Genomic DNA, 21,708 nt, shown 5'->3' on the forward strand with positions numbered 1-21,708 from the left:
AGAGATTTTATCATGAATCAAATTAGCATGGGCGTCTCTACGCGATGCCTGTCAAGTTGTCAAAGTCGACAGGCCCCGTCAACAAAGAGGTTTGCATAAATGTATGTATATGTGTGCTAACGTTGTGTCAGGTGACAGTAATTGCTTCTGCTGCTTGCCTTCATTATTTGGTGACGGCTGTGGATCGACTCTTGTCTTGCTGGAAGAAACTCTAAAGAAGAATTCAAATAGCTAACATCACACGACACTTGTACTCATAAAACGTACTCTGCTATTGTATCATCATTCTTCAAGGGAACATTAGTAGTCCTAATTTTTTGGTTTATTGCTCTTTTATTAATTGTTTTTCATTTAGATGAAATATATTAAGTCATTTGAGTAAAAGTACATACTATATTTGACAACATCATTAGTAAAGATAATTGAGCAATTATTAGTCATTATTGCATAATTACCAGGAACTATTTGCCTTGTCGTTACCAGCATTAACTGATATCCGTGTTTTACTGATGTGTCAGAGACGTCTCGATATTTAAATCATAATAATGTTTGACATTTTCCTGATTGCAAGGTCACATAATCAGCAAATAATTTTATTGTGTATTTGTTTTTATTAAATATGAAGTGGTTCTTTGTCACATGATATGACTGGAATCTTAGCTCGCGCCGCAATATTTGTCTTGATTGAGCATCTAAATCAGAACATCAAGGCTAAAATCTAATAAATTAGAAACTTAATGTGATGTCAAGTTCAATGCTATGGTTGGTAAGAAAGAGTGTGTCAGTTTGATACTTGGTTTAGGATGAGGTGTGAGCCTCCTGGGTTACAGGCAGGTGTCAATTAAAATGGCCATACCGTTGTGTCATTTCATCAGTTGACAAATTAATAGAAAGTGATAGGGTTCTCACTCTATACGACACATTTATACAAAGTACAACAATGTTTAACAATGTATAAACTAAACAGTAATCACTTTCAGAGAGGTCAATTACACCCCTCTGAGAAATCTGGGGTCGACAATTTCCTCCCTACGGGGGACTACTTAGCTGACCATTATCCGCGGTCTCGGCAGATTTAGTTCGTCCGATTCGAACCTAACTTGACAGCCGTTATCTCATGAGCATCAATAGCTCAAACAATGACAACGATCATTGGCCAGTTTCAGCCATTCATGGTAGCCACATAGGTTTTGTCCAAGTCTCTCGCCCGTAAATGTGAGCTCTGCCAGGTCTGGAGTCGTGCTGAGATCAAATGAGATTAAGTTGGAAAAGAAAACACAAAATAATTGTTATGGATAGTTTACTTTCGCTTTAGGGCAGGTGGACTGCGTGGTCATAGAATACGAAATAAAATTCGTATATACAAGTCATGAAAACAGCCCAGGGTGGACATTCTCGATACAAAGCATTGTTGTGGTTTTCACACAGCCCTGCCGAATACCCGGGATTGACAGCAATAGAACCTAGTGTAAGCGATCTAGTGTTCCAACCAGTACTGTTATTCCCGAGATTATACAATCATTGTGGACTCAACAGGTAAGACAGAGCGATTGAAGCAATAAAACCTCACAAATACCTTAATCGACTTTGATCTTTGTTTTGTTTATACAGGGATTTATCGTACAGGTTCCGACCAAGATTCGCCAACAGGTACGTCCTGGACTTGGTCACGCTTTCCTGAATCCACAGGTGTTAGTGGTAAATAAAGTTCGCTGAAGACATTAGGATATTTTTGTTTGTGGTTCCTGTGAAGTACCGATACTGAATGGAGGTAAAGAAAACACTGGCAATAGACGGTCTATATATGTAACTACCACAGTTTTACTTGTTTCTGTGGTACGCCGTGGAGTGAGGGCACTGACTGATACAGATGACTCAAACTGTTTAATTATCTTTACTATCTTAACCATTTTAAACATTCCATTTTTCATACAATCTGAAATCCTTTTCTTTTTAATTAATTTTGCATAATCTTAATACACTTTAAATATCTTTCTTTAAAACCTACTTTCATTTAAAGAAAACCAGAAAATATAGGTAAAGTATACGTGTTCGTGCGGTACTTGCCCTTTTTCGTAGATATAAATGCCTAAATGATTCTCTATTTATAGAAAGTCCTTTTATTTCTTAAAAGTTTAGAAATTAAATTCCAACCAATTAATCACATTAAAAGTGCACAAGGTATTCCAGCCGAAAGCTATGAATCATTACATTAGCCTTAACAAACATTCAGGTATGTAGTACTATACACCAGACACCCCACGACATTTCAGATCTAGTTCATATTCTCCATTGTATGTCAATTATTAGATCCGGCGACTGCATCTCAAATATGCACCGAGAGACTTTAATACCATGCATTTTTTAGATCCAAAATCACGAATCTTTGTTGACATTTTATTTTTTTAACTTGTTAAAAGCCAATGTAATGTCGTAATGAAGAGTTGCAAAACAACAGTGACTTGTCCACGGATAAATACCACTGAATTCCTTTGACATTTTGCGATACTTATGTATGTAATTAAATTCTGGTATTTTAGAAATTTTACTTATTTCAAGGGATACATATGAAGTACGTACTTGCATTAAAAAAATTTACAACACACACACACACACACACACACACACACACACACACACACACACACACACACACACACACACACACACACACACACACACACACACACACATATATATATATATATGTTGATGCTCTTTAGGTAAAATAGAATTTATGATAAATTAGATAATATACAGTGTGTGGGAAAAAGCTTCATTTGTAATAAAACATGCAAAATTGTATGAACACCTTTTCATATTGTTTTGAAAAACCCACATTAATAAGACCATATATAAAATACAAGAGAGCCTATCAGAAGTCTGCGTCGCTTGTTATAAACGTTATAAATTCATATAAATACAGGAACGCTATCGTTTGTCCACCCTTGTGTTTCAGATCAACCCACTGGGAACAGCAATGTCCATCCGATAAACATGTACCGTTAGTGTTTATCTTCTCATCAGATACGCTCACGCGTCAACGACTAAGTTCATCAATATTGAGTATGTTGTCGGGCATGCACACGGAAGGCGTATGTCAGGATGATTCTGTCGAGCTGTGCTCACTCAAGCGTGTCACATTGTCAATAACCGCCATGGTTAAGTTTTGTTCCTACTCGTATTGAGTGTTTCAGAATCGATACGGAAGCCAAGTAAGGATTATACGGAATTTCTGTTACACGCAAATTTGTCAAAGAAAAAGCAGAATAAAAAAAATCATTCCTGCTTGAATAGATTGCTTTGGTTCTTGATTTAAGTAGGTTTAGTCTTGAGATTTAAATAGAATAAAGTGAATACATGAATATTATCGATTTTGTCGACGGCATTCCGATGAGAGTTGTGCTGATTCTCTACTCAAGACTCTGGACGACTCGGGTAGGCATTGCCGTTTTGCGAGTAGCCAGCAAGAACGGCTGGGGTAAAACAAACAGAGTCCCGGCTTATATCGTTTTGCACCTGTTCAGAAGCCCACAGTAAGATGATGTAGGGTGAAGTTTTTTTTTCTATGAGTGCAGTTACTGGTACGAGACGCTCAATGCCTCTCATCAATACACGAAGGTTTTAAGCTGTAATCGCCTTTATGACATGAATTTCCACTTGAAAGGGTAGCCATCGTTTGTATTTTCACTCCAGAAAATGGAGTTTTGTCTGAGTGACCACAGTTGGTGCCGAAAGCTTGCGGAGGGATAATCCCCGTCACGATTATAGAGTAGAAAATGAACGAGTAATCCCATGATGGGGGATCGATGCCGTGTCATTTCCATCCTAGATATGTGTAATGTTCCGTGGCCAATAGACAAAAGCTGTGTACCGACACCCCTGGTATCCATTGGACCGTGACGGGGAAACTCTCTGGTGGGTAGGGGAAGTGGAATGGGCACCAGGAAAAGGGAGGTGTGAACTCGTGAAAATGCTCTCATGTTGACCGAACCGTGAGCAGAAAAGCACAGCATGTGAGCATAAAGTTATAATAAATATGTTTTGTCATACAATCTAATGTAAGGTATACAGCTATGACAGGGCTAACGTGTTCACCCATACATTCCCCATGTAGAAATAAAGAACTGAAAAAATCGTGATATAAAAACTAGTATGTGTTCACAAATCTTCTTTGTTATTGTAACTAATGCAAATCAAGCACCACGCTTATATTCCATTTTATTCATCCTACAGTTCATTGGAGTGGTATGTTAGTTTATTTTATTTACTTTGTTATACCGATCATTTCTCCAACGACCTCAAATCGATAAAACTGTTGACGTCATACTATTTGGAAAGATCCCTTGATTCCTAAGTGGTTCAAAAGTCGCATTATCTTTGGGTCTGTCTAAAACGTGACGCGGAATCGCTTGTCAGCCTCGACACCGGATCAAATACACATTATACACCAGGAGGCGCTTCGGTCGACTGGGACAAAATGCCAAGTTGTCCTCGGTATAGTCCCAGGCAGGAAATATGAAAATTATCAGCTTCGAAATCTCGACTTCCCCTCTTGAGCGAGCTTAAAAAGGCTGCTGACGATCGCTTAAGGTTTTTTGTTCTCAAAGAAAAAATACATTCGATCCCAAGAAATTTGATTTATGAAGATTGAATAGAAGATATTGTGTCTTGGTATTAGAAATTTGGGAGAATTTCCAGAAAGGGGTTTTCTGCATTGAAGTAAGTATTTGGAAATATTGCCAAATGTCTACCAAACAAATATTTCTCACTTGATAATGATGACCTAAATACAGATATACGGGATCGAATTTCGGCCCTGTAACATGTGTAAGCTTGGCAGCTGAATTGGTGCGCCTTTGGTGGCAGCGGTGGGATGTTCGAAAGGATGGTTTTGACACAACGTCAGTCAAGACACACTCAGTCCATCATTACGCTAACATTGATCCATCAGGTCGTACAGAGGACATTATTAACAGTCAACAGCCATTGTTGTGAGTGGGCAGGGGCTCCAGCAATCGAACTCTATAAATTACAGACACATTAGCTCGCGCTTACTGAACAGCTGTTCAAGACTCAATCTGGAGATGTGGTTATGAATAATTATATAGAAGGACAATGTTGTTATCGCGGTTGATCGTATTCATTTATTTTGTTTGTGTCTTGATTTTTGCCACATAAAATCCTTCTATCTAAATAATATATGAGGATTTTAGCAGCTATGTGTTTTCCCGTTAACTTTTATATAGAAAGTGAATGGAAATAACGGTAAATAGCAGATGAAAATTTGAATGCTACAATAGAAGCGTAATGTACTAAATCCACTGATGTCATTAATATGAACAATCTAGGGCAACTTTTTTTTCATGTAATTTTATCAAAGATATTTGATACATGTAAAACCATTATATATTATAATATTTATTAATGATATACCCGATGGCCGAATCACTCAAGAACATATCGATTTATTACCGGAAATACTATGAACAGCTATAAATTGTACTCAAGAATACGACGCATATGAAGCTTATACATAATTCGTGATAATATGATTCTTATTTGTAATTCTTATTTGTAATTCTTATTTGTAATTAGTGTATATTTAGTGACACTTAAATAAGGTATTATTATTTTACTTACATTTTACTATTCCAATTAGTATTTACTATTTCAATTTGTATTTAGTATTCCAATTAGTATTTACTATTTCAATTTGTATTTACTAATCCAATTAGTATTTACTATTCCAATTAGTATTTACTATTTCAATTTGTATTTACTAATCCAATTAGTATTTACTATTCCAATTAGTATTTACTATTCCAATTAGTATTTACTTTCCAGTTTGATTAGGATTCTATTCAAGATTAAATACACGGTGGTACTCTTTCTCAGTAGGATTACACTCTATCCAAAGACACTTTTCACAACTATCGCTCTAAAGATTCATTATATTGTTTTAGGCACTTCTTTACAGAGAACATTTGAATTTCGTACCAAACTTTAATATACATCAATTGTTCGAAAATGTAGAAAAATATTCACATCATCATGTTCTTTATCACACGTATTGTTTTCTTAAATGTTTAAATCCAATGAAATAAATCTTTAGGCAATCTTTAGAAAATTTGGACTATGTTCGCAGCGCGACAGTCTTCACACATAGTCACAAATCCCATAGGAAAGACACGTCGGGTCTTATCAACATCGCACCTCCAACAGATACCATCTTTACGACATTTCATAGGAACCACAGTATAACGTAGTGTTCGGAGAAAATCCTTTACGGAATTAGCCGTGGGACAATCGCATGATGTTTTAGATAGAAGGTGTTAGATCGGTCTATAAAACAATAACGACCGCGGGGACAAGAACGAATTCTTAAGATGGTGATAAACAAACAATAAACAGTAACTAATACCGAGAGATACTTCTGGGTCGATTGGTTATATCTAACATCTGATATGGTTAACGCTATATTTTAGATACATTTGTAATTTATTCTGATATTGATACTGGTTAATGGTACATATTTTAATACTGATTTTCATTTAAAAACTCTTTATTATTTTGGAATATGCTTCAACATTTCGAAATATTTTTCTTACTTCTTTTCCTTTTAGGATCATTGTTTTTTTAATTTTTGATAATCCAGCGTTCAAATATTTTAATAAATCTCCTTAAGATTTTTTTAAAGGATTGCATAGCCCAACATAACGTAACTAGATAAATATATTCTTAAATATTTTTTGAATATTTTTTATTGTAAAATAAACATATTTCATAAATATAATAAACAGCACTAGACTAATTACTAATTATTAAATTAACATTTAACAAGAAGAAACATTCCTACAGATATTTCTAGTCGTAATAATATGTAAAGTTTAGTGTTTATAAATAACGAAAGTTCTACACTGACGAGAAATATCTTTATAGTTATCTGACAATGTTTCTTGGATCCCATATGCTACGTTTATCATAAATCAATATGATGAACCAAGCTATCATAAAGTAAAATAAATCCTTGTGGGTATTGGCACATATGAAATGTTATATTCTACACATCTTGTATGTATAGTAATATCTAATTAATAAATTAATTACATTCTCCTCCCTATATATATTACATGGTTAAATAGCAACATATATTATATATTAGATGCTCAAAAAAATCTGTATACAAAGGCAAACGACTCATCATTAATCACCTTCATTATATGCTTTATATATATATTCACTGTACCTGAACGCATATCTGTGCTGTCCATAGATATAATTATATCTGAGAAATGTTCTGATAAGACGTGTGATTCACAATATCAGACTCGTTATCAGGTATTATGAGTACAAATTAAATTTTAGAGTGACATAATAAGCAGAAATATTTCATTAGTGTTACTTTTCAAATTGATTGAATGCCAGGTATTCGAAGATAAGTTTTGGATAACTGTACCGCAATGTAACGAGTTTTTACAAGATAAAATGATTGGATCTTATTTTAATTGTCCAACTTTGAACGACCGAGCAGATACCTTGTTAATAGTGTAATTAGTGTTTATTAACAAGTGTTTTTCATATATATTTCCAAGGCGGTTTAATGATTAAAGTCCATTATCAGCCAATAGATTAATAGACAGGTTCGGTCATTAAAAATGATTCATGAGGTGCCTCGTTCAAAATTAAGGTCATATTTCTACTAGAATGTTTACAAACTACTATGAAATCATAAAAAGAACTTTGAAATGATATAAAAAAATCTAACGAAATTGGATTAAAAGTTTAATTAAATATTATATTTTCAGATTTTTTCAGAAGGTTTAATGCATAATTTAAATATGAATATGTATTAATTCATGGCTAGACCAATCCAATCTTGTCATTTTTGAGACATTTATGGAACCATGCACCAGAGTTTTTACGTGGGATATAATGGATGCACGTGTTGAACGGGCAACATTCATTTCCTGTTATCGTCTTACGTTCATCAAGTTACGGCAGAAAAGTTTATCGACTAGTTCCGTCGTCCATTTCTGACGTTTATCACGTGCAGTAGTCCGACCATGTACCGACTAATCAGTGAAAGCATCTTGTGGTGTGAACCTAAATCGTTTACAGTGATGAAAATTGGGCATATACTTCTTTACCGTCACATCTCGGCAATAGTCATTAATCAAAATGAGTATATTGGAGTAGAGCACGCCGATCTAGTGACGTTGGGAGATCGCCATGCATGACTGATTCAGTAGGATATCGTCCCATCATCATGCCGCGGGTCTCTCTACCTGAAATTTGGGTGGTATAAACTCATGACGAATTTACACAAAGTACCACTTTTGTCGTCAGAGCTTTTGAAACGAGACCAGTCTTTTATCATATCCCTAAGTATTTCATAAGAAACGTTACACTTGAATGCTTTCAGCTAGTTTTCCCTTTAATCATGATGAATATAGTTTTGTAAACTTAACGCAAAATGCTTTCGACAGCCACGAATATGATTTATGGCCACCATTGGAGGCAAATTTGCTCGATAAGTTTTGGAGCTGTCAACCCTATCATGTGGAGGAAATCGAGGCCTTTTGTCGTCTGCTCGTCGACGTCGTAGGTAAATCGCACATATATGAAATAGGCATCATTAACAATCTAGGGTCGAGGTACCACCGTTTGAAAACACATACATCATAACCCGGATCAGAGTAGGTGGGTACATAGGTTATAATGAAAAATATATCAACACAAACGCTCGAGAGAAAATGACAGCGGAGTTTATGAAATAATAATATTTGTGTTAATGATGACGTAATTTGATGACTTCTGTTCTAATGAGTATTTATGAATGTTACCCCATAAGGCAGGTCTTTTGTCATTTTGTATATTATAATGTTAAATTTATTATTATTGTTAAGAAATTAAAAACTTTTTTTTTCAGAAAAATTGATATAAAAACCAGCAAAAGCAAAAAAATAAATAAATATAAAAAAAAGAACATACTTCCCTTTATCCTATGCTATAACGTTAATCGAACAAAATGCATATTATATATTAAGAAACTTCCAAACAGGTAATACACAATGGAACGGTAGATACAATGCTTATGTGGGTGATGCCTAGTGATAAGCTGCATGAGCAGAAATTACCGAATATACAGAAAATAAACACAACTTCCGTTAAAAAAAACCCATCAAAGACTGGTTAAGTTCTATAACTTATTAGTGTGGCTCATTTATCTACCTCAAAGTGTTTTTATTTTATTTTTACAAGCAAAACATATTGTCTATAGATGTCCAGTAATTAAACATAAAACATCAGCATCAGTTTTACAAACTTGCACTCATAAATAAACTAATATTAAATAAACTATTTCCTACAATATTACATATTTTATCTGTATTAAAGAAATTTAAGATAGACTCATACAGTACGACTTAATGTCCTCTAAGAGCACCATTACTCATTGTACATGTAGCACACTCTACAGTTTTTGTTTTAATCTAATACTAAACTTCTTAGTTACCGTGATCCATTGTGTTTAGGGACTGTGAGAAGATCTGCCGAATTAACCAACAACAGGTGATGCTAAACGTCATGTATTGAAATGTCTTGTCCGTTAATTCTTCAACAATTGAAACCAGAACTTGCAAACTAGTATAAATATAATGTGCAGTGTGTTAATGGACATTAGCAGATATTCTTAATATTTATGTACATTTGTATAAAACAAAGCGGCTTTACTGCGCGTAGTACATCCGTAAAATTACCTAATCTGATGCGTGGAATTCAACATAGACACCATGTACCATCAGCTACGATTTATGGCACGTTTCAAAGATGACTGAAAATGCCTATCTGTGTCAATTTATCTTTATTCATATCTGAGAGCCTAGCCTTGTTCATAGTTAAACTGGGAAAATACGAATTGCATTTCATTTTTTATTGTATACTGTTTTTATTTTTATTTCAATTTTTTTACAACTATAGCAATTCCAACAACGAGTTCGGGGGCGATTGTAGGGTATTTTGGGATATGTGTTACAGGTACGTCGATAAAAAGTAATACATTGTATTGGTAAAACCTTAAAATAAACATTGATCATTATACTCTTTTTTTTGGAAACACCTTTGTTTCGAAATATTCAGTTTCCTATTTCATCCACTAAGCATGAAACACATCTAACTAAGAAAAGATAAAAGCCCTTAATTAAAACAGTATTAATAAAATAATTTTGTTTCCATCGATGATAAACAAATCCGAAAAAAAAGAAAAAGAGAAATATACTACAACCAATAAATCTCCCCTACTTCGTTCGGGGGAGTTGTATCCCATCCCAGATCATACAAGCTAGCGTGTATATCGCACACAAAGAAAAGTTCTGCTTATAGATAATTAAATTGGCAGTATAATACTGTACCATGTTAATTACTTAATCGCGAGCGCGCGTGAAATAGGCGGTACTAGTACCTTAAAGATGACTTTAGAGCGGCTTTGAACAATTACCGTGATATAAGATTAACGACAATCTTTTTGTCGTGGAGCTGGTGTTGAAAGAACATATATTACTCATTTCAGTGTTATACATATTGTTATATTTATATTTTGTGTGAAATTATTTTGTTGTCGAACGGTAGCCATTCCTTAATAAATTCAGACACATTTTGTTTCGATTTAAAGGTTTATCTTTTAATCTGTATATAGTTATAAATACATCCGAGTCACTTATAAACATATTTTGTGAGAAGTAAAATCAGAGTATGTAGTGACAGTGTGGGAACAGCTGTGTAAATTGGCCTCTCCCATTACCATCGGCACGGCGCAATTTTACAGAGTAGAAGTTATTAAATGTTTAGCACTGCATTTTACTGGTTAAGGCTCACACACATTAAACACTTATACAATGAAAGCACAGGTAATGTCTTTAGAAGAACTCACAAGATGCAGTTGAAAAGATTATTTGGGTCTTATTTCAACATCGTTGCGTCAGCTTACGGCTATAAACATTTGAATTAATTTGTAACATATCCATAAGAAACTCATTTCCTTAGACCTTCCAGAGTACTGTTCGTTTTACATTACGATCAGGCCCAGATTTTACTGTTAGCATATCTCAATTCCTTTTTGAAATAATCTTCTTTAATCCTTTTGGTGTCGAAAAACATTTAACAAAATGCATTATTCCTAACTAAATTCTTCTCTAAACTTGGAAGTTTCATCAACGTTGGTCATCTAAACCGGTGATAATTTATTTCTCGTCTTACCTGGCTATCGTTTAGGTTTTAATCATATATATGCCGCGTTACGAAATAATACCTTTAATGCTATTGATGTTGAGTGAATAAATTTATTTTAAAAACAGCGGAATAAGATAATTCCACCCAAAGTGATTAAATGCATGCATGTTCTTAATAAAGCATAAAAGATTATTGGAACAATACAGTAATAAGGACTTTTCTGACTCAGCACAGATCGTGCATGAAGTCAATAAAAACGCCGGTTATCATAAAGATTCTCTTTCAATCAGTAATTAATTGTGAAAGGTCACAGAAAAAATGGCTGTTCACAGTTTTTCTAACAATAAGCGCAGCAATTTGTGTCAATGGTGCACAGTATCATAACTCAACGGCTCTAAATATTCATAAATGTATTGGATTTTGGATGTACTAAAGAGGCGATTTCTGAATTTTTCATGAATGTAAATTGTTGTTAAAACGACGGCAGTGCAGAAAAGGGCTGTGGTATTTGTTTATGCTGTGATAAAAAGTAGACATTTATATTTCACTTTTTGGCGAGTGTGTCGATAAATGTACGCTTTGATGCTAGACTTATAAATAATTTGACCACATTGTACTTCATGTATTATGGAGAATATATATCACTGCGAGAGTGATCTACCACTAACTGGCTAAACTAAAAATGTCAGAATCTCTGAAGAAAGATAAACGTCTATATGTTCGAAGAGGTAGGGACGTGGGTGCTATAAATAACGTGCTTCATGTACATTTCCATTTTTGAAGGGATCATAGCAACGAATTTATGTTGTGAATGAAAAAATATAAATAATCCGAAGTTTAAATTAAGGTTTATTTACACAAAGGACAAACCATAATTCATATACATTTAATGTCTATGTTGATGTCTATGTTGGTGGCGGATGTGTATGAGAAAAATGAGCGGACTGTTGAATTGTGTTAATTTCGGAGGAGGATTAGATTAAAGATGAGCTGTTTAGTCAGTGAAATGATAACTCGAATAAGACATCCTGACATAGATTTTAGCGAGCGTTTGGTTGTGTGGCTTCACATACAGCTAATACCAACACAAATACACAGATTTGTGAATACAGGAGTTTCCACTGCTCCTTTCTGTGTCACAACCGTCTCACCGTGCAAATGAAATGAAAACACCCGCAGGCGTCAAAACAAATCCACAAAGATCCGGGCCGTCATTCGCCTCGGGTCTTATTGTGTGTCTGTAAAAAGCTGGGTAGGACTGAAATTGGAAACCTTTTCTTCAAGCTTACACCTATTCACGATCCAAGTTTGAATCCCGTCGAAGTACATTTAAGGAATTTACGGTCTGGGAAAACATCATTCATGTTCGTTATAAAGACAGCCCAGCAAGCCCAAACGCCTGATGTCTTTCTCATACAGATTTATCCATTTGCATTTGGATCTGGTTTTTGTTTTAGAGAAAACGTTATTTGAAAGAAGTAGATAATACATGCATAGGACACATATCTATTTTGTACAATTTGCGTGGATGTGTAGCATTGATAAGTGTAAATGTGTTTAATATATGTGTTATGAATTTAAAAAGTGCTTTAAGTTTTAAGGATTTTGTTAAGATATATTTTACCTTATATAAGGTAACATAATATCAATTTTATTACAGCCGCGTCTCATTAACTAGAACTCAAATTTAAAGTATTGACTTTTTTTGGCACTGACTCAATGTTCCATTACATAATATTTGATTAATCAAATTTTACTCATGGTATCTTGTTTTCTTGCGTTGTATATATCTCTGTTGAGTACAATATATCTTAAACCAAATTATATTCAACTACTCGAATAGCTCGATGTGATATCGTAGTTCCGTCGACATTTGTGCTAACACGGTTAGACAGTACCTCGATATACCCAAAAAGACAAAGGGTAAAATAAATAACCAAGCAGACATTGTCTTCTAATACAAACAAAAAAGATCATCAATATTACCTGAATCACCCTCATATTGAGTCCTGTTTCCTGAGCTAGCTGTTCGCGGATGTGACGTGTTGGCTTAGGAGTTGCATTGAACGCCGACTTCAAAACTTCCAATTGTTTTGCTTTTATCGTAGTTCTTGGTCCCCGCCGTTTGGCTCCGGCGTTAGAATTTCCACTTCCTTCAACCAGTTCTTCGCACGATCTGTCGTCCACTTCCGGTGTCGTTTGACCCGGGTTCGGAGGAATTGAATTTCCATTTGTATCACAACTTTGAGTACTGTGATTTGAGTCTGAGGATATTTTAAGAAGTGCCGTATCATCCTTTAACGGGTCCGGACTGGAGGGGATGGAGTTCATGTCGTTTTTGTTGTTGATGATGTTGTTGTTATTGTTGTTGGCAATGTTTGTATTGTTGTTTAAAGTGATACTAGATAACACATTTTCTTTCGTGTCTATTTCGGTACTATTGTCACCATCGATACTAAAGTCTCTATCCGATAAATTAGCTGTGTGTTCCAACTGATCAAGCTCTGCCTCGTCTTCGATATCGGAGGATCCTGTAAAATATAGAGATGATCAATACCATATAATCAATACCCATATAATCAATAATCAATATCCATATAATCAATACACATTGTTTATAATACTTATTGTTAAAATTATACTTAATTATTTTTTTTATTTTGTTTTTCAAATGCATGTCAAATTCAATCAATATATTTCGAAACGTACTTTTATTCTGACAGTAATTCATATAAATGAGTGTTAAGATATTTAGGTCTTTTTATACATTATATTTTAATGTTTTTGCTAATACTTATACTCGTCAGCATTATTTATTACTTGGTCTCAACTTTAAACAAAATCGATAGTATTTAAATGTTACAAAACACACAATTTGGTAATCATATTTCATGGCCCATCTTAATGTAATGCAGTAAAGCAATCAAATAATGATATAGTAAATACTAACTGAATTAAATTATTTAAATGTTATTTTGACGAAAAGAAGTGAAAACGAAAAAGAAATAAGTTTAAAGAAATGAAAATTATTTAAATGTTATTTTGACGAAAAGAAATGAAAACGAAAAAGAAACACGTTTAAAGAAATGAATGCTTAAATATAAATATGTATCTTCAGACATTCGGAATGTTTGGAATTCCAAAGAGATAACATTAAATCCATGGTTAGTCAGCAAAACTACTAAAATGTAATATGGTGTTGTTGAGATTTTCTCAAATAATCCTGAGCGCCATATACACCCACCACAAAACGTTTAACGGTCCTATTTATGCCGGCTTCGACTAAAACCCTTCTCACGTTAAACTAGCTTTTCCCAGATACAATCTCAACTGGTTTTTGCCAAAATCTAAGAAACGCTTCTTTGTCATTTTCGAAATCAGTAATAAAGAAAGGCACTTGCAATGATGCGACATATAATTGATATTAAACCAAGCTGAGATAGGATGGTCTTTTGAAACAACAATGAACAAATAGCAATCGCTTTAAGCTGCGTGAAAAGCACGTGCGTATCAGACCCGTTTGAACTACGAATATGAAATAATGGATTCCTTGCATAAAATGTGGATTTTTTTTTTAATTTTCCGTCTACGTTATCAAGTCTACATGTACAGTTACGAGCGCGATAGATAACCTTGTGACTTGGGGCCCCGAATTAACACGATCTTGAGCGATATGAATGGTATTATAAAAATTATCATCCTCTGAAGTAGAAATGGGAGACGGCGAAAACATGCCCCCTTCTGAGAACAAGATAACACCCGCATAAATGCTTCTTTTTATTTCTAAATGGAGGAAATCTATTCTAGACAAACTCCCAAGTCATACAATAATAAAAAAGTATATATCTATACGTTAGAAAAAAATATTGAATATAACTGAATTTTAAACCTTTAAATTAAAAAAAAAACAAAAACAAAAAACAAAAACAAAAAAATATAAGGTTCCATTCTTGCTTCATGTGTTTTTCATTATAAGCCAGAAAAACTTCTTACAGTCAGAAAAAAACACTTCGTAAATGTTCACTTAAATCTATAAACACTTCTTATTTTGTGTGAGAGAAAAAGTTAGCGGCCATTTGAGTTCAAAGGGCTTCGTTATAAAGGGGTAGTAGGGAATCATTTAGCAGCGCACGAGACACTGGTCGCAGCAGGTCTACCGATTAGGGGACTATTTATTACATCCGCGGAGGAATTTCCTCCAGATACCTGCGGAGTAATAATGACCATAGTGACTGAAAACACTTCGGTAAAATTTCGGGTGCCACTTATTTAACATATTTTAACGACTTAAATCTCACCTTAAAACGTTATAGGTTACGACTTCTTTGCTTGTTTTGGAAATTATAATCAATGTTGTATATTTACTAATAAATGCAAAATGCAGAGATAATACATGGAAATATAGATTAAAATAGAAGTCAAAGAGATGATCTTGGATATTGTATATCTATAAATACAGTCGTATAAATACCCATATTTATGTATAATTTCGAAAAATAATCATATAAGATAGAAATGTTTTGATTCATTGTGTTTGTTGATTACAGTGTGGTAAATCTGTCTATCGGCTCCCTAATTGTAGAAACCTTTTCTAACATTCAGACATTTTTTAAATATCGAAAAAGAAAATCTATTTGAATGTCATGATGAAGATTTTCAACATGATAATTATGTTAACACAATACTAAATCTAATACATCGAAGGTTTATCACCCATGTTACATGTCGACGACAAAAGTAGGCATCGAGTGCAAAACCAATACATATATTGAACTTTGACCTCCCTATAACTAGATTACCAGCGTGTAATATTATCCGAAATATGTAAATCAATCTGTTCGGAGCGAGACAAAAGAAAGGCGACGAGATACACACGCAATACGAGAGGTTTCGGATTACTCCCACAGGTGTTTCCGATACAGTGCCTCGTGTATAACTATCTCTGGATTGTAGATTTCACGGAATAACAGAGCACCACTAACGAGATTATGGAAACCCTACACGAGATTTCACAAGTTGATGCGAGATTACAAGCATGCTATGCATGCACTTTACACAATAGATGTGAAAAAGAACATGTGTACAGAGAGGAGAGGATTATCTGCTCTTACTAAATTATTGTTCTTAATGTATTTACTATTATTAATAAACTTATAAACACAGGATTAAACGGGTAACTTAAACATTAACGCTTCTCATTTAATTGAATAAATGTTTAATTAATCTATAATTTAATATGTAAACATGTATGTAGTACTCTCTTCAAACAAAGATTCGCATCAAGGCTTGGCATCAAAAATAATTTAGAAAATACAATTATCTATCGTTTATGCCGTTTCTAGGACGTAATAAATACTTCAATTGTCAGAAGAAGAAAAAGTATTTGGGGTCAGAAAGTCTTGTGAAACAAATGCATTAGCTCAATTTAAGTAATTTTTGTAAGTTTGTGAAATTGTCAAAATGTATATCTAAGTGGTATACATATTGTTTTATTTGCAAAGTCATCATCATCATCACCATCATTTTCTGAATTACATCATTGTAATGTATAAGAACTATTTTTCAATATTCATCGAATTACTAAAATACCGATTTTCTTTCGTGAGCTATATACACTACCACTATTAACTGGGTCGAAGAAACGACACTGAATTCGAAGAAAAGAAAAAAAAACATTTAAACACTATCAAATGTTGTACTTTCAGGAAACCGCTTTAAATTACAAATATTTTCCGCATTTTTAAGGAAATGATGAATGAGGCCGAGAATAACAAATAGTTGTCTGAAGCGCGTAGGTTTGTCTGTCGGATTTTCACATTCTGAACAACATGAGAGATAATCGATCTGAAGCCTCGTCTCCTATACTGCCACCTGCATTTCTCCATCATCCATACAAAGCAATATTATTGACAGTCGATATCTATCTGTTGTCCAAAAAATCTGTACATCATGACCAGCGTCTTGTGTTTTGTTTAATTTTAATTGTACAGTGTCGTATTCATAACTCTGTATGTCTTTTGGGTATGAGAGTATTTTGAGAGGACCAATGGCTTAGCCAATCAGAAAGACTGGATGATAACGTGCTTACAAATAGCCTGGATGTTAATTCGATTTTTTGGGTCTAAATCTGTCTATTTAGACCTTGTTTAGCATCTTAGCACATTGCATTAGATTCCAAAGGGAGCGATTAGTCCGCTCATTCGACTTAACACCGCCAGCAGGGCTAGGGAAGAGCTTTAGATCAATGCTCAGAAAACGGCGGCGAGTGGTAACAAATTCGGCATGGCAACACCCCGATGAAAAGCACTGTTTATTTGTGATAATGAGAGACGATTGATTCTGTGGGGTCAATTTGTGTCACATCCTCTTTAATAACGTGCTCCTTTATTATCTCCCATGAAAATGAAAACACGGAACAGACAAGAAAAAGGACGGAGACGTCAACTTCATTAAATGCTGGACGCAAATCGAGTTAGGAGAACCAATAATCAAATTTGGAGGAATATTTTAGCTTCTAACTGTAAATTGTCCCATTTGTTCCTAAACGGAGTAGCTTGCGGTTTATTTGTGTTTTTGTTTTAATGTGTCATTAGTATTCCCGCAGATATTTTATATTTGTTTTCTTGGGGTGTAAATTATGGTACAAGACTAAAAGGCTGTCCGAGGCGCTAACATATGAGAATAATATTAACGGTCAATTTTTTGGAGATGGGGGAGTGGGGTTATTTTTGTTAAAACGCTGAGCATTCCCAAACAAACTATAATTGAGGAATATTTCTCAATTTTGATAATTGCAACTTCTATAATATCCAATTAGCTAGAACAACCCAATTTTCGACATAGTTAATGCATTAAGGTATATTTTACTATACGATTTTTCAGCTCAAAGAAAAAATATTTTTCTCATATCGTTGACATCTTAAATATAATCATAGGTAATCTGTCATATTATAAAAATCAGTTCAACACAAAAATAATTCTACACAATGTACAACGTTATCATTAGGCATGTCAATTCGTTTGAAATTGCTATTGCTGATGTTTACCATATTAAACATGTTGATAAACAGTGTTAAATGGTGGCACGGTCAACCACGCAAGCTTATAATTTTACGTATAAATAAAATAAAACTTAAATGAAAAAGACACGCCATTTATTTTATCTTATTAAAGTGTTAATTAGCCTAGCTCAGATTTCTGTTATATATATTTATCAAATATATATATATTACAGAAATGTGAGCAAGGCTACCTAATCTTGGCATCTCCTCGGAACGTGTGTGGTATATACTATCAACCAGGTTATTAAAGCAGTTTAATCTCTAATGAGTATTTGATTAAAGGGAATAAGTCTGAAATCTTCAACCTCGATCTGTGATAGGACATAGAAATAAATTTCACAGAGTTTCTAAACTTCCACTTATAAATTTTGTTAGGAAGTGATAAGATTTACAGAATTTACTTGGCTTTTCGTTCGGAATAAAAACTACGAGACATGGATAAGCATGTATATTTATATTTTTAACTGCTACTTATGGGTATCACTGAATCAGACCACACCAGAGATCAGCTTCAACACAGGAAGTGAAACGGGAATCCATCTACCGTGAGAAACTTACAATTCCTAGCAATTATCTAGATCTTAATCTGAAATATCAAGTTAAAAATAAATCGGATGATACCGATATTTATTTTCTTCTTTATCTTATGATGATCCTTGATTAAGCTATTTTTGAGCGATCCAAAAGGCATACGTTGGTGAGGGAATTCATTTTCGCTAATTATAAATGATAAATATTTACATTTCATGTCATGTAAAATACATATTATGTATACATAACACAAATTAATCAAAAACAAACACCGTTCCAAATAAGATGAACCACTGATTCCGATGCTATGCTCGGGTCGTGCTACTACAATTGCAAGGTCAGACTGTCTCAGACGCTTTGGTATCCGTCTTCAAATGTGACAAAGTAAGCTTCTTACTGACAATGATCAAAACGAATCGGAAGCGAACATTCTTTGATTTCCGGTGTGTGACTGACTCAACTTTCGATTGTTGGAGAACAATTAAAACTTCAAACAAAAGCTGCTTAAATGTGAATGTATGGATCGATATCATTCCTCGAAGATGTAAGAACGCAAAGCATCCGATAAGACTCAGCACAGCGAGACATGATTAATATCATCAATTAATCATTATCTAAAGATTTCTAACTGCTTCTATAGAACTCAATACCTCTTCAAACACGCGTTAACGGTGGTAACGAGAGGGATAGATTTCGGATACTTAGGCAAGAAAAAAACCAGAAACTGTAGCGGGTATCGATTGGCCGAGTAAACAGTGCTGGAGTATAGGGGACTAAATGGTGCGAGTAAATGTTGTACTGGGTCCATTAGAAGCAGGAATGACATAGATTAGTCTGTATTCGATCGAAGCGCACAGATGATCAAAGAAAAGATAATCGTCAGCTTCTAATTTACAAGTTGTTGTCACAATATTGCCGAGTGTGGAATGGTTTTATGGCCATTTAAAGCATCGTTTCTCTAGCATTGGCACTGATACTCCTCTTCGCGAGAGAAGGGGATGTGTTGTATACTAGATCTCGATTGGAATGTTCAAGTTGAAAAGAAAGAAGTATTTTTTTATTGGATGTTTTTTTTTCATTTCATTTCAGCGTTTTAACTGTAAACCCGCATACTTTTCCGTCACGTGACCATGTGGATTCTATGGTAATTTTCAGATTCAGTCACACAACAAACAAACAATTAACGCTTTTGAGAGCCATTACAAAATATGTTCTCCTAATAATTTTAATTGGTCTAGTGATTTGTCGATAATTAGTCCAATAGACATTCAGGTTAAGTAAGATTATGTTATAATTCATATCCATGTTAAAACGAAGTTACATCGGAAACGTTAAAACGAAGCTCATTATCCAGCTTTTTTTATTATTAGTTTCATGACTAAACCACAACTATTTTATTTTCATTTGAGGGATAATATATTAAGATTTTACTTTTATTTATTTATTTATTTATTTATTTATTTATTTATTTATTTTGAGATTCTAACAATTTTTTCTGCCTTAACGATTTAACAAATGTATATCCAAGAAGATACACGTTATATTTTCGCATTTGTATTATATTTTTGTTTCATGATTTTATTTTCACTTTTATGTTAAATTTACTCAAACTTTGAAAATATTGAAAATCTCAAATTTTATAACACGTTACCCAGTACAATGTATATAGTTTTCAGAGTTTTTAATAAGTATTTTCGCGTATTCCTGTTGATGAAGTAACCGCCTAGATCCTCCTTAGTCCAAATTGTGACCTTCCGTGTCCAGCGAAAGTACACCTAGTCTAGAATTTATGATTTGTAGACGGAAGAGCAGAAGAGTACATGGTGATAAACAACTACTTCGCCCTTCTGCCAACCCATTCAGCTTTACGACTCAAACTGGGCTGGCAGACTTCACATCTCATAGTTCATCACTGCATTCGCTTCGTCTTATCATGGCTTTGTGTGTCCGAGATTTTTGCCAGAAATTTATAGGAAAATAGGCCTTTCTAAGAGTGATGCAGAAAAATCAGTAAAGACATTTCTGCGACGTAGACTGTCTGACCGATATTTCCCAAGGCTTAATTCCGTTATCAAGTGAAAAAATACACGATTGCGACAATTTTGAATTTGATTTCCATATTGAATTAATGATAAACTTTAATATGGATGATAAAACATTCAAAGAAGAAACTAATTATCATATCTATTTCAAAAACCCTATATAATTTACAAAACTGTTAATTACAAATTGATATGAAGGTATATCAATACTCCAGAAAAAGAATGGTAATTGTGTCAAAAACATGAAATCACATCTTTAATGTATTGGAGTTTTGAAAAGGCATTTACCATACGGGGTATTTTGATATGACGAATAACGGTTGTAGCTTCCAAAGTTTCATGGCAACAAAAAGATCACCAAAATACATTGGAAGTGGACGGTAACGATATACGGATTGATGAACTATTGCCGTGAGGCCTATAACCCATTCCAATGCCGTGACGATATGCAAGGTCGGATACCGTGGCTAAAGGCCGAATCATTGCGGTCAAGCCTAGACCGTCCACGCAGATCGAGGGCTAATGGAATCGCTACTACTAGGGTAAGGAATATTCTCCCGAGAGCCTAATGCAATTTTCAGCGTTGTAATACAATTTTGTAGACAAGGCGATACTCGTGACATGTCGGTAATGAAAAGAATGTACAAATCAGCTGTTCTCGCCGTCTTCTCGTCCAGCGGCACTGACAGCCGTGGCTAAAGGTCGAGAGGTCAAACTGCATGGATTGTGTAATAACCTGTCCGGAGTTCGGTCTCTCGAGTCCGTAAAGGCTCTTTAATCCCTTCCCAACAACTGTACAAGCGATCATCGAGCAGGGCTCGCAGCCCCCCAATTAAACAGCCAAT

General features: G+C 34.3%; 1 protein-coding gene across 1 annotated transcript in view; it reads right to left on the reverse strand.

Annotated features, from left to right (window-relative positions):
• LOC138332364 (LIM/homeobox protein Lhx1-like) overlaps positions 1–21,708 on the reverse strand; it is a 46,703-nt gene that overhangs the window by 11,958 nt on the left and 13,037 nt on the right. The window contains exon 3 of the mRNA XM_069280444.1: positions 13,216–13,760. Coding sequence (XP_069136545.1) covers positions 13,216–13,760 — 545 coding nt within the window. The remainder of the gene's footprint in view (positions 1–13,215; positions 13,761–21,708) is intronic.

This window comes from Argopecten irradians, chromosome 9 (assembly GCF_041381155.1).
Source record: "Argopecten irradians isolate NY chromosome 9, Ai_NY, whole genome shotgun sequence".
In the NCBI taxonomy this organism is placed as follows: Eukaryota; Metazoa; Mollusca; class Bivalvia; order Pectinida; family Pectinidae; genus Argopecten; species Argopecten irradians.